The 14,311-nt window shown below is 43.1% G+C and overlaps 1 protein-coding gene across 1 annotated transcript in view; it reads right to left on the bottom strand.

Annotated features, from left to right (window-relative positions):
• The window catches only part of APPBP2 (amyloid beta precursor protein binding protein 2), an 80,645-nt gene extending 76,861 nt beyond the window's left edge, over window positions 1-3,784 (bottom strand). The window contains 1 exon segment of the mRNA NM_001131419.1: window positions 3,375-3,784. Within this exon segment, the coding sequence (NP_001124891.1) occupies window positions 3,375-3,512 (138 nt within the window). The 5' untranslated portion in view covers window positions 3,513-3,784.
• Between the last annotated feature and the right edge of the window lie 10,527 nt (window positions 3,785-14,311).

Genomic DNA, 14,311 nt, shown 5'->3' on the forward strand with positions numbered 1-14,311 from the left:
GATCTCAAGCAATCCTCTCACCTCAGCCTCCCGAGTAGCTGGGATGACAGGCATGCACCACCATGCCTGGATAATTTTTTCTACTTTTTGTAGAGAAGGGGTCTCACTATGTTGCCTAGGCTGGTCTCGAACTCCTGTGCTCAAGCGATTCTCCTGCTTCAACTTCCCAAAGTGTTGGAATTATGGGAGTGAGCCCTGTGCTTTTACATCTTTAATTCTTTTGTTCTGATCTTAGAAGAAGAGTTCTTTCCCCAACTCCAATATAAGGATAATACCTTAAGTTATGCACGGTGAAGGAGGAAAGACCAAAAACAGGTAAGACTCATCAACTCATGTCCCTGCTCAGGGACCTTGCTCCGTAACTTATTTCCCACTACACTTGGATACTCAACCTCACTCTCTCGGTTTCTGCCACTCAGCCAACAAATATATTCTAATGTCTTCCATTCTTTAAAAAAAAAAAAAAAAGAAAAAACATTTCATATTTTACCCTTTCTATGCTCTCCCTTCCCTGCTTAGAGAGCAGTCAACATTCCTGCTTCTTTACCTTCTGCTCATTTCATAACTCCATCTCCTAATGCTTTACGATTGTGCCTTTATCTGAAGCTATTACAAAAATTAACACGGTCATACTGTACTACACCAAACAAGCAGAATGGGGAAATTTGATTCCACGAATACTACAATTTTGTCTATGACTATGCCTACTGATGGAAATTTGGACTGCAAGAGAGATGTAATTAGAGTTTCTCCTTGGCTTTAAAGTGCAGAAAATTGGAAATTGTAAACAGTAAGCTTCCTAAAATTTTCACAAGTTGGGCAGGGGGTGAGTATCTTATATTTATGTGTGCAGTTATATTGCTTTAAAAAGTTTTTCCAGCCTGGGCAATATATCAAGACCACATCTATACTAAAAATTAAAAAAAAAAAAAATTAGCTAGGCATGGGTGGCATGCACCTGTAGTTCCAGCTACTCAGGAGGCTGAGATGGAAAGACTGCTTAAGCCCAGGGGTTCAAGGTTGCAGTGAGCTATGATCACAACTGCACTCCAGCCTGGACAACAGAGCAAGATCCTGTCTCCATAAAAAAAGTTTCTTATATGTATATGCTAACAGTGTTTAAAAGGAAGAAAAGCCAGGTGAGGTGGCATATGCCTGTAGTCTCACCTACTCAGTAGGCTGAGGCAGGAGGATAGCTTGAGCCCAGGAGTTCAAGATCAGCTTGGGCGAAACAGCGAGACCCCATCTCTATTTTTTTTTTAATTTTAATATAAAGAATAATTTCTTCTTGTATCTCCATTAAAGATTAGAATAGAGTCCTGGGACTGACTTTCACTCCACTTCTATAGAAGCTAATAAAAAAATTAGTGTTATAATATCTTTCATTAAAATAATCTACTATCTTAAGATAGATATCTAAGTAAAAGAGCAAGGAGCTCAGGAACTAAATATCAGGTTTGAGACCTTAATTAAATTACTTAACTTTCTCACCAATAAAGCAGGGTTATACTGTACTCTACTTCACAGTTTAATTCTGAAGATTAAACAAGGTAACACATAAAAGCACTTAACATAGTTACAGGCACATGTTTAACACTTCCCTCATCTTAGCACAGTGCCATACTCCCAATAAGCATACAACTATTAAGAAGTAAAAGTGTACCAAAAAGGAGCAATATTAAAACTGTGTGAACTATGTGAAACAGAAATTCTGACAAAAGCACCATCTATTCATACTAATAATCTTCAAATGAAAAGCTTCAATTAGTGAAAGTTACTAGAAGATATTCTAGTATTTTGAACGAATTCAACTAGTAAATACACTTGGATTGCATTCCCAATGATTTCCTCTGAGAGATTACATATGAGGTACAAGATTACATATGATTTAATAAAATGGACAGAGAGCACACACAAAGCTGCAGTTTCCCAGGCTGAGAAAGACAAATCTAATCTGTCCTTCCTGGGGAGGAATGTATCTTAAATGAACAAAATTTCCTTAGAATACACAAAAGTAAATCTACGTATCAAAGGGATTAGGAATAAAGGGAGCTTTTTCTCGAAATCCAAAATAATAATACGCATGACCTAAATGAATCTTCTCCAAATATTTAGGGGGGAAGCCCACTCTAATTGTTAGAATTGGTGCAAAGCAGCTGGATTTAGTAGAATGCAGCCCATCAACTGCTAATTCTGGAAAAAAAAAAAAATTCTAGGGGTGGAGAAAGCAGGCAATCTTCCCAATAAAACAACTGCCATAAAACACCGTACATACATAAGAATATAAACATCTGTTAAAATATCAGTTTACACTGTTTTAGCCAACTTACAGATCAAGAGGAAGTATTCAAGGTCTAAAAAATAAATTACATTCTACTTCTAATCACATTTTGCATGGGTGGCTACTGGACACTAGGAGTTATCGACGCGGATTCAAGACAAGGAGGACTGAATAATAAATCCAGTGTTCACATTCAATGTGGGGGAGAGAAAAAGGCAGGCTCTGAGTCCATAAAGTTCTCCACACTCTGAAAACACTGCAAAAATAGTCCACATCTAAGGACACTTACCCTTGAAACTCCTTGGAGAGTGACTTGGGAGACTTGCTGTTCAGATTTTTGAGGGGGGTGATTTAACAATGCTGCAAGATTGCAACTTTCAAACACAGGAACTTAATCTAAAGTATTTTTTTCTTTCAGTAAAGATCTCTCCCTGTCCTCTTCAAACAGTTGATCAGCACTCTCATTTTCACAAAATCCCTAATTCAACTTCAAGTATAGAGCTCCTCCTCTCCCACAAAAAAATCAAAGCTTTAAAGAATATGCAAATAAAACACACAGATTATTTCCAATAATCCCTAACTCCTTCCCAATTGGGAAAAGAAAGGAGAAACGAAGGAACACGAAGCAAAGACACTAAAACACTCGGGGAAGGAAGCCGGCGAGAGGAGAAAGTAGGAAGGGGTAGGGGGAGGAGCACGGAAAAAAGTCCAGCTGATGCTGACACTTAATTGGAAAGAGAGGATGGAAAATATCCTGAAGATACGGGCTAGAAGGAAAGGACTAGGTGGTACACGGGCGCGATAGAGGAAGTCCACGCAAAAGGCCTACCCAAGAGGGCCACTGTGTAGAAGGGAACACCAACAGGGGGCAAGACTCCTCAGGAAGATTACTTCAAGGCCCCAAAGCTTAAGAGACAGGGCATAGGGAGATGGGGCGCTTCTCCACTGGCAATGCGGACACCGCACCAGACGTTTCGGGAGGCAAGCCTGCTGCGAGGGGTGAGGCGTTAACTGCGGGGGTTCGCAGACGTGGAAGGGGGTGCGGCCCCCGGGGTTGCTGGAGGAGAGCAGAGAGGAGGCCCACGGCGCATACCTTGTAGTAAACATCAAACTGGATGTTCTCGGGCAAGGAGCGGATGTCTCGGCGGGAGCGGATGTAGTTGTCCACGACAGCGGAGATGGCGGTGTTATAGAGAGTCTCTGGGATCCACTCTAGTTCCACGGCCGCCATCTTCCTTCCCTCCTCCTCCGCCTCCTCCGCCTCCTCCTCCCGAAGGCCCCCGCCTCCCTCCGTAGCGAACCCCTCTGCGGCCCCGGAGGATTCGGAGGGGCGGTGGCAGCCACGCGGGCGCACGGCAGAAGGCACGGCCGCCCTGCCTCCTCCGGGGGCAAATTGAGAGACGGCGGCAGCGGACGCAGGCCTGAGTAAAAAGTGGGACAGAGAACAGCGGCCAGCCAGACCAAAGCGTCACAATCCCGGTTTGAGAGGAACCCGGGTTCCGTCCCAGCGCTGATCTCTGCAGGGGCGGGGCTGCGTGTACGGCGTCATGACGTAAGCGCACGCCGACGCGCCGGAGGGGAGGAATGCGGCAGGCGGAAAACTTAGGAAGAGCTGGATGCCTCCTACGGAGAGCGTCCCCTTCCAAGCGGCCCCGGAGTGGAGTGGAGTGGACAGGGGTAGACTTTTCACACGGGGACAAATTATTACAGGATATCTGCAGCCCCCCGTTCCGAGTCACTCGGGCGCATCGGTTACTTCAGCAGGTTCTCTGCATCACGGACCCTTTTGAGGCTCAGGTAAAAGTTTGGATCCTCTCCCCACAAACGAGCAAAATTATCTGTATATTGAAAATTATGCATTGAGAAAATTCACATTACTCTAGAAACCCTTAGACTGCAGTTCCTAACCCAAGTTAAGAACCCGCGGTCCAGGAACTAGGGGTAACGATAGAAGAGAGACTTGTTTTTCTTTGTATAACCATTTGCACTGTTGTAACTTTTTGACCATGTTTCTTTATCCAAATGAAATTTCCGAAAAAAGAAAACTCCTGCCCCAGAACTTCGTAGGAAAACTAGCTTGATTATGGAATTACAAATAATAGTAAGAGATAAAAGGCTAAGTGGTGGCCGTGATAGGACTTAATGGTATTTCAATTCCCAGAGTTACAGTGGCGGCTTCAAGGGGTTGTTGAATAATTGGGAGTACTTGTTTCAGCTTCTTTCCTTCCTCAGCCTGAACATCTGATGTTTATGTAACCTAATTTCGTAAGTCTGCGATTTCAAGAATTTGATGCAACAGCTTTCTGTTCTAGAAATTTAACATGGAAATTATTGGCCATAATTGTTGGTGACACTATCAAACTCATAGTCGCTCTATAACGATGTAAGTCCAGAAAACAGCAATAATAATAATGTCCTGATTGATATTTAGAGCTAAAAGAAGTGGAAAGAGTTCTTTCAATTTACCCTTCACCTGGTACTTCAGTGTTAAGTGGTTAAATAATTCCACAAAAAATAAAGAAACACTCTTAATCTTCTTCAGTCTATATAAATTCTTACTCAATACTATGAACCTAGGAAAGCTGTGGATGGCCTCAAGATCAGATTGCCAGATTTAGCAAGTAAAAAACTACAAGGCTGGGCGCGGTGGCTCATGCCTGTAATCTCAGCACTTTGGGAGGCCGAGGCGGGTGGATCACGAGGTCAGGAGATCGAGACCATGCTGGTTAACACGGTGAAACCCCGTCTCTACTAAAAATACAAAAAATTAGCCAGGCGTGGTGGCGGGCACCTGTAGTCCCAGCTACTCGGGAGGCTGAGGCAGGAGAATGGCGTGAACCCGGGAGGCGGAACTTGGAGTGAGCCAAGATCTCGCCACTGCACTCCAGCCTGGGCAACAGAGCGAGACTCCGTCTCAAAAAAAAAAAAAAAAAAAAAGTACAAATGCCCAATCACATCTTAATGTCAGATAAACACCAAACGATTTTGAAATGTAAGTATGTTCCATGCAATAGTTTTGCTCATGCCTTCGGAGCCAATCAAGTGTTATCAGTTCATTCAGGAAATCCTTCATCACTTCTTAGACACTGGCGCTTTTGAAGCTCAGGATCCCTTCCCCACATAAAAGAATAATTAGTATCTCTGCAAATATTGCAGGGGACATACTTATACTAAAAACTTATTTGTGACCAGCCTGGGCAACATAGCAAGACCCCATCTCTACAAAAAAAAATAGCCACATGTGGTGGTGTGCACCTGTAGTCCTAGCTACTAAGGAGGCTGAGGCAGGAGGATTACTTGAGCCCAGGATGTTGAGTGAGCCATGATCATGCCACTGCACTCCAGCCTGGGTGACAGAATGAGACCCTGTCTCAAAAAACAACAAAAAAAAACTTTGTTGTTCATCTGAAATTCACATTTAACTGGACACCTGTATTTTATCCAGCAATCCTACCTGAAGGGATCCATGAATCCCCTAAAATTGAATGCACATGTTCTTGGACATTTTGGCTAAATCAGGACCTGTATTAAGGTCCTGTAAACAGGTAAAGGTGTGTCAGACACACATATTGATTGCTTTATGGACCTTAGATGCTGAGTGTATTAGTCCATTTACACGCTGCTGATAAAGACATAGCTGAGACTGGGCAATTTATAAAAGAAAGAGGTTTGTTGGGTTTACAGTTCCACATGGCTGAGGAGGCCTCACAATCGTGGTGGAAGGCAAGGAGGAGCAAGTCACATCTTATGTGGATGGCAGCAGGCAAAAAGAGACAACCGAAAGGAGTTTCTCCTTATAAAACCATCAGATCTCATGAGACTACTACAAGAACAGTGTGGGAGAAACCACCCCCATGATTCAGTGATCTCTCACTGGGTCCCTCCCACAACATGTGGGAATTATCAGAGTACAGTTCAAGATGAGATTTGGGTGGGGACACAGAGCCAAACCATATGACTGAGTTAGACATTAAAAAATGTATATAGTCACAAAGGGGACTCTGGATGGAAGGGCCTCTTGATCTCTTCTTCACTGCTTTCAGATTGAAAGTTATTCAGATATGTATGATGGACTGGGAGGTCCTGACCAAGAGCAGATAAACTGCCAGAAAGGATAAGTCCCCTGAGAAGGACTTAGTCCTGGCAGTATTCATCACCTTCTAACTGAAGAGCCCTTGGGCCCTAAATGACCAGCAGATATACCCAGATACTATGTTGAGGACCTTGGGTGAACCTCTGAGACTTGCTGGCTTCAGGTGCCAGCATGGCCACAGAGGTGTAGAGCACCAAGTGGGCCCTTGGGGTTCCTGATTCCAGGACTTGACTCCTAAATGGCATTTCTGACCTGCCCTGATCCAGAGTAGAGCCCTCTGCCCTGACGGTTGAGTCTCTGGCCAGACAGCATGCATCACACACTGACTTGAGAGCCCCTGGGCCTTAAGGAAACATCAGTGGTAGTCTGGCAGTACTCCCTGTGGCCTGTGGTGATGGTGGTTACAGAGTGAGGCTAGTCTCCCTTTAGAAAGGAAAGGGAAGAGTAGGAAGGACTGTGTCTTACGGTTTGAGAGCCAGCTCAGCTGCAGTACAGTAGAACACCAGGTAGACTTCTGAGATTTTTTACCCTAGTCCCTGACTCCTGGACTGTACATCTGGACCTACCCAGCGCCTGGGGGAACTTGCCACCCTGAAGGGAAGGACACACGCCTGGATAGCTTTGCCACCTGCTAATTGTAGAGCCCTAGAGCCTTGAGTGAACATAAGCAGTAGCCAGGCAGTGGTTACAGCAGGTCTTGGGTGAGACCCAATGCTATGCTGGCTTCATCTCTAACCCAGTCCCGTCATAGTGGTGGTGGCCACAGGGGTACTTCTGTCACTCCACTCCCAGCTTTATGTGGCTCAGAACAGAGAGAGAAATTCCATTTGTTTGGGAGAAAGTAAGGTAAGAGAACAAGAGTCTCTGCCTGGTAATCCAGAGAATTTCTCCCAGATGCTGTCCTTGACCATCAAGGTGGTGCCTCTAAGAGTCTGCAAGAACTTCAGAGAACCACAGTGTTATTGGGTTCAGGGTAATCCCTCCCCCAGCTCCAGGCAGCTCAGCACAGAGAGAGAGGTTTTGTGTGTTTAAGGAATGTAAGGGAAGAGGACAAGAGTTTCTGCCTAGTAATCCAGGGAATTCCCTTGGATCTTACCCACGAACACCAAGGTGGTACCTCTACAAGTCTGCAAGAACCACAGCGTTACTAGACTTGGGGTGCCCCCTAAAGCAGATACAGCTTAGATCACGGTAGTGAAGTCCTTTGAAATATCTGGAAAGCCTTCCCAAGAAGGACAAGTACAAACAAGCCCAGATACTAGAGACTCTGATAATATCTAACTCTTCAATGCCCAGACAGTGAAGAACATCTATAGTATCAGCACCATCCGGGAAAACATGACCTCACCAAATGAACTAAAGAAACCACCAGAGACCAGTCCTAGAGAAACAGAGATATGAGACCTTTCAGACAGAGAATTCAAAATAGGCATGTTGAAGAAACTCAAAGAAATTCAAGATAACAGAAAGAAGGAATTCAGAATTCTACCAGATAAACTTAACGAATAAATTGAAATAATTAAAAAGAAGCAGAAATTCTGGAGCTGAAAAATGTAATTAGCATACTGAAGAAAGCATCAGAATCTTTTTTTGTTTGTTTTTTTTTTTTGAGGCAAGGCCATACTCTGTTACCCAGGCTGGAGTGCAGTGGCAGGATATCAGCTCACTACAGCCTCAGCCTCACAGGCTCAGGCAGTCTTCCTGCCTCAGTCCCCTGAGTAGCTGAGACTACAGGTGTGTACCACCATGCTCGGCTTGTATTTTTTTATAGAGATAGAGTTTTGCCATGTTGCCCAGGCTGGTCTTGAACTCCTGGGCTCAAGTGATCTATCTGTTTCAGCCTCTCAAAGTTCTGGGATTACAGGTGTGAGCCACCACACCCAGACTCGAGTCTTTTAGTAGCAGAATTATTCAAGCAGAAGAAAGAATTAGTGAGCTTGAAGACAGACTATTTGAAAATACATGATCAGGGAGACAAAAGAAAAAGGAATAAAAAATAATGAAGCATGCCTACAGGATCTAGAAAATAGCCTAAAAAGGGCAAATCTAAGAGTTACTAACCTTACAGAGGAGGTGGAAAAAGAGATTGGTGTAGAAAATTTATTCAAAGGGATAATAACTGAGAACTTCTCAAACTTAGAGAAAGATACCAATATCCAAGTACAAGAAGGTTATAGAACACCAAACAGATTTAACCCAAAGAAGACTACCTCAAAGCATTTAATAATCAAACTCCCAAAGGTCGAGGATAAATAAAGGTTTCCCTGACAAAAGCTGAGGAATTTCAACACCAGACCTGTCCTTCAAGAAATGCTAAAGGGAGTACTTCAATGAGAAAGAAAAGGACATTAATGAGCAATAAATCATCTGAAGGTACAAAATCACTGGTAATAGGACATAAACAGAAAAACACAGAACATTATAACACTATAACCGTGGTGTAGAAACTACTTATTCTAAGTAGAAAGACTAAATGATGAACCAATCAAAAGTAATAACTGTGACAACTTTTCAAGACATAGACTATATAAGATATAAATAGAAATAGCAAAAAGTTAAAAAACAGGGATGAAGTTAAGACATAGAGTTTTTATTAGTTTTTTTTTGCTTGTTTGTTTATGTAAATAGTGTTAAATTGTTATCAGGTTATAGTAATGGGTTATAAGATAGTATTTGCAAGCCTCATGTTAGCCTCAAACCAAAAAACATACAATGGATACACACACAAAAAAAGGCAAGAAACTAAATAATATCAGAGAAAATCACTTTCACTAGAGGAAAACACAGGAAGGAAACAAGACCACAAAACAATTAGAAAACAAATAAAATGACAGGAATAAGTTCTTTTTTTTTTTTTTGAGACGGAGTTTCGCTCTTGTTGCCCAGGCTGGAGTACAGTGGCACAGTCTCAGCTCACTGCAACCTTTGCCTCCTGAGTTCAAGTGATTCTCCTGCCTCAGCCTCCTGAATAGCTGGGATTACAGCCATGCACCACCAAGCCCAGCTAATTTTATATTTTTAGTAGAGACGGGGTTTCACCATGTTGGCCAGGCCAGTCTCGAACTCCTGACCTCATGATCCACCCGTCTCGACCTCCCAAAGTGCTGGGATTACAGGTGTGAGCCACCGCTCCTGGCAAGAATAAGTTCTTATCAATGGTAATATCAAATGTAGATGGACTAAACTCTTCAATAAAAAGACATAGAGTGGCTGAATGGGTGAAAAAGCAAGACCCATTGATCTGTTGCCTACAAGAAACATGCTACAGCTATAAAGACACACATAAACTAAAAATAAAGGGTTAGAAAAAGATATTCCATGCCAATGGAAACCAAAAAAGGAGCAGGAGTAGTCAATGGGATATCATCTCACTCCAGTTAAAATGGCTTCTATGCAAAAGACAGACAATAACAAATGCTGACAAGGATGTTGAGAAAAGGGAACCCTCATACACTGTTGGTGGGAATGTAAATTAGTACAACCACTATGGAGAATGGTTTGGAGGTTCCTCAGAAAACTACAACTAGAGCTACCATGTGATCCAGCAATTCCATTGCTGGGTATAGACCCAAAAGAACGAAAATCAGTATTCCAAAGAGATACCTGCACTCCCATGTTTGTTGCAGCACTATTCACAATAGCTAAGATTTAGAAGCAACCTAAGTGTTCATCAACAAATGAATGGATAAAGAAAATGTGGTACATATACACAATAGAGTACTATTTAGCCTTAAAACAAAAAAGATCCAGACCAGGTGCAGTGGCTTCCACCTGTAATCCCAGCACTTTGGGAGGCTGAGGTGGGTGGATCACAAGGTCAAGAGATCAAGACCATCGTGGCCAACATGGTGAAACCCCGTCTCTACTAAAAATACAAAAATTAGCTGGGCGTGGTGGTGCATGCCTCTAGTCCCAGCTATTTGGGAGGCTGAGGCAGGAGAATCACTTGAATGCGGGAGGCAGAGGTTGCAGTAAGCTGAGATTTTGCCACTGCGCTCCAGCCTGGTGACAGAGCGAGACTCCATCTCAAAAAAAAAAAAAAAAAAAGAAAAAGATCCTGTCATTTTCAGCAACATGGATGGAACCAGGAAATCATTAGTGTTAACTGAAATAAGCCAGGCACAGAAGGACAAACATTACATGTTCTCACTTATTTGTCGGATCTAAAAATCAAAACAATTGAACTCATCGTCACAGAGTGTAGAAGGATAGTTACCAGAGCCTGGGAAGGGTAGTGGGGGTTGGGAGGGAGATGGGGATGGTTAAAACCAAAAACTAGAAAGAATGAATAAAGCCTACTATTTGATAGCACAACAGGGTGACAGTAGTCAATAATAACAATTGTACATTTTTAAATAACCAGAAGATCGTAATTGGATTGTTTGTAACACAAAGGATAAATGCTTGAGGAGATGAATACCCCACTCTCCATGATGTGATTGTTTCACATTGCATGCCTGTATCAAAACATCTCATGTATCCCATAAAAGTATATATACTATGTACCCACAAAAATTAAAAATTTAAATCTTTTTTTGGGCCAGGCGCAGTGGCTTATGCCTGTAATCCCAGCTACTTGGGAGGGTGAGACAGGAGAATTGCTTGAACCTGGGAGGCAGAGGTTGCAGTGAGCCAAGATGGTGCCACTGCAATCCAGCCTGGGAGACTCCAGGGTGAGACTCCATCTAAAATATATATATATTTCCACATCAAGGGATGCTTATTTAAAATGGGAGAATGATAGGGAAGCAATTCTAAAGAATAACCTTCATTTACAGCCTCTAGTCCCAAAACAGTCTCACACTACATGTCAGTTTTCTTTCTAAGTCATCAATCAGATCAGATCAGAGTACTCTCCTGCCCTAAAGCTCGCAGATATTCTGAAGAAGTGCCCAGACAAGATTATTACTGGGTGAAGTGGGGAATAAGTGAAAGGGTATCACCAGAGACAGGTTAACTTTGAAGGGAAAGCAGCAATTTTGGATATAATAGCCAAAGAGGGCATTGGTTAAAAGGTGACATATAAACCAAACGTGAACCAAGTGCCCAGAGGGTTGGAACTCATAGCCCTACCCTCCACTTCCAGGGAGAGAAGAGGGACTAAAGGCTACCAATGGCCAATGACTTAGTCAGTCGTGACTGTGTAATGAGGTCTCCATAAAAACCAGAAGGATTAAGTGCAGGGGGCTTCCAAGAAGTTGAAGAAAAATACATCTATGTGTCTAAAAGGCAGTTCACCCCAACTTCGTAAGGGTGGAATTTTTACACTTGGCACCCTTCTGGACCTCCTCACCCTATGTATCTCTTAATCTGGCTGTTCATTTTGTCAACCTAAAATAGTTAAAAGGGTGAGAATCTAGTTTATTTATGTATTTATTGAGACAGGGTGTTGCTGTGTTGTCCAGGCTGGAGTGCTCAAGTAATCCTCCCACTTTGACCTCCCAAAGCACTGGGATTACAGGTGTGACCCACCTCACCCAGCCAGAGTCTGGTTTAAAGAGAGTTTATTCAAGCACAAAGTTTGAGGACAGCCTCCTGGGAAACACAGATTCCAAAGGATGGAAGTCAGTGTTTTGTGAATGTGAAGTTTGGATTGTTTATATAGACAGAGATTGAGGAAGCTTAACAGAATTTCAACATCTCTCTTTCCAGGGTCTTATTTTTTGTGTAGGCTGTAGTCCAGTGGTACAATCATAGCTCACTGCAGCTTCTAACTGCCTGGCTCAAGGGATCCTCCTACCTCAGCCTCCTGAGTATCTGGGATTACAGGTGCCAACCACTACATCCAGCTCTATATAAGGCTTAATGCATAGTTACAACAATCTGATTAGTCAGGTGGTCTTTTTCTTTCAGGAAAGGTATATTGAATACTACACACTGAAGTTGTAGCAGTCGTGGGGTCTTTTGTGCCCTCTGTTCTGAGTTAGGTACACAACAATAAAGGAGGCAGTTAATCTATAACAAAGATGAGTGATTGGAAGGGGAGGGGCCGTAGTCTCCCTTAGTCATTTATAAGACAAGAACAATGAGGAAGAGAGTTAATCTATAATCTAAGAAGCAGAACTTGCAAACTTGCCATGCGACTCGGTCTCCAGGACTTAACTTCTTACGTGGCATAATAAATTTAAAGGGTCCTGTTTTTATTTTCTTTTACAATATGTACCCTTTAAAATATCCTGGCCGGGCACGGTGACTCATGCCTGTAATCCTAGCACTTTGGGAGGCTAAGGCGGGGGGACAACTTGAGGTCAGGAGTTTGAGACCAGCCTGACCAACATGGTGAAACCCCATCTCTACTAAAAAAAAACATAAAAATTAGCTGGGCATGATGGCAGGCACCTGTAATCCCAGCTACTCGGGAGGCTAAGGTAGGAGAATCGCTTAAACCAGGGAGTTGGAGGTTGCAGGAAACCAAGATCGTGCCACTGCACTCCAGCCTGGGCAACAAGAGTGAGACTCTGTCTCAATTAAAAAAAAATTCCTTTATAATAAACTGGTAAATGTAAGTAAGCATTCCCCTGAGCTGTGAGCCACTCTAGCAAATTAATCAAACCCAAGAAGAGTGACATGAAAACCCTAATTTATAGCCCGTCCGTCAGAAGCACAGGTAAAACAGCCTGGGGCTTGCAATTGGCATTTGTTGGCATCAAAAGTTGGGGGCAGTCTTGTGGGACTGAGCCTTCAACCTGTGGGATCTAATGCTTTCTCCAAGTAGATACTGTCTGAATTGAACTGGAGGATACCCAGCTGGTGTCTGCTGCAGAATTGATTGATTGCTTGATGTGTAGGGGGAAAAAATCCACACATGCTGGTGTCACAAGCATGTTATGAGGGTATAGTAGGAAAAACTAAGTTTGTTTTTCTACTCATACATACCCTGACAAAGCCCAAGCCTCATGGAAGGCTACATGTAAGTAAACACTCTGGTCAACAGCTCCAGAGTACAGCCCTTGAGTCATCCCAGCCCAGCTACCAGATATTTAAGTGAAGAAGCTTCAGACGATTCCAACTATAAGACATTTGAGTCACCCTTTATTTTGTCCCACCGAACCTATAGCTTGGGTCACCCCAAAAGTGGAGGCAAGAATGTTCCCACAAAGTGCTCCAAACCATCTCAAGATGGGGCTGGTTGGGATTCACAAGAAAGAAGCGCAAAATGCCAGGGTGATCAGTCCAAAGCATTTATTAGTGGAACTTAGATGCAGAGTGCTGCCTCATATCCTCATGACAGAGGGCAAGAGAAAAATAATGTTCTACCCAGGTATGTCTGCAGCAAAGGGATCAAAGCATAGAGTTTACTGAGGGTTTAAGGAATTTGACTCAGTGCTGGGGCCGGTTTCTTTCTAGTAAACCTAAATATCTTTATCAGGGCCTGGGAACATTCAAGGCCCCAGTTTGAATTCAAGCTTGCTGGGAAAAACATACAGCTGACAGAGTCACAGAGCGGTCAAGGCACTCTGATTTTTGGTCAGGACACAGAAAGTGGGGGAAACTGGAAGACCCTATACCTTCAGTCTTCCTAGATGAGGGCCCAGCATCATGAAGCTGAAACAAGCATCCCTGCTGTGCTCTGCTTGAATTCCTTACTCACAAAAGCATAATAAAATGGTGGTTCATTTATATCACTAATGTTGGGGGTGGTTTGTTATGCCAGAATAGATAACTGGAACACCCCATCCCAATCCTCTAAAGTTCCCAGGAACTCATTGTCTTAGACTCCATAATAAACCTATTCCTTTTCAGGGATACATATCACTAAGCATGTGGATACATTCATGAAAATGAAAATTCAGGCCGGGTGCAGTGGCTTATGCCTGTAATCCCAGCACTTTGGGAGGCTGAGGCGGGTGGATCATTCAAGGTCAGGAGTTCAAGACCAGCTTGGCCAACATAGTGAGACCCTGTCTCTACTAAAAATATAAAAATCAGCCGGTCGT

The sequence above is a fragment of the Pongo abelii genome, chromosome 19 (genome assembly GCF_028885655.2).
Source record: "Pongo abelii isolate AG06213 chromosome 19, NHGRI_mPonAbe1-v2.0_pri, whole genome shotgun sequence".
In the NCBI taxonomy this organism is placed as follows: Eukaryota; Metazoa; Chordata; class Mammalia; order Primates; family Hominidae; genus Pongo; species Pongo abelii.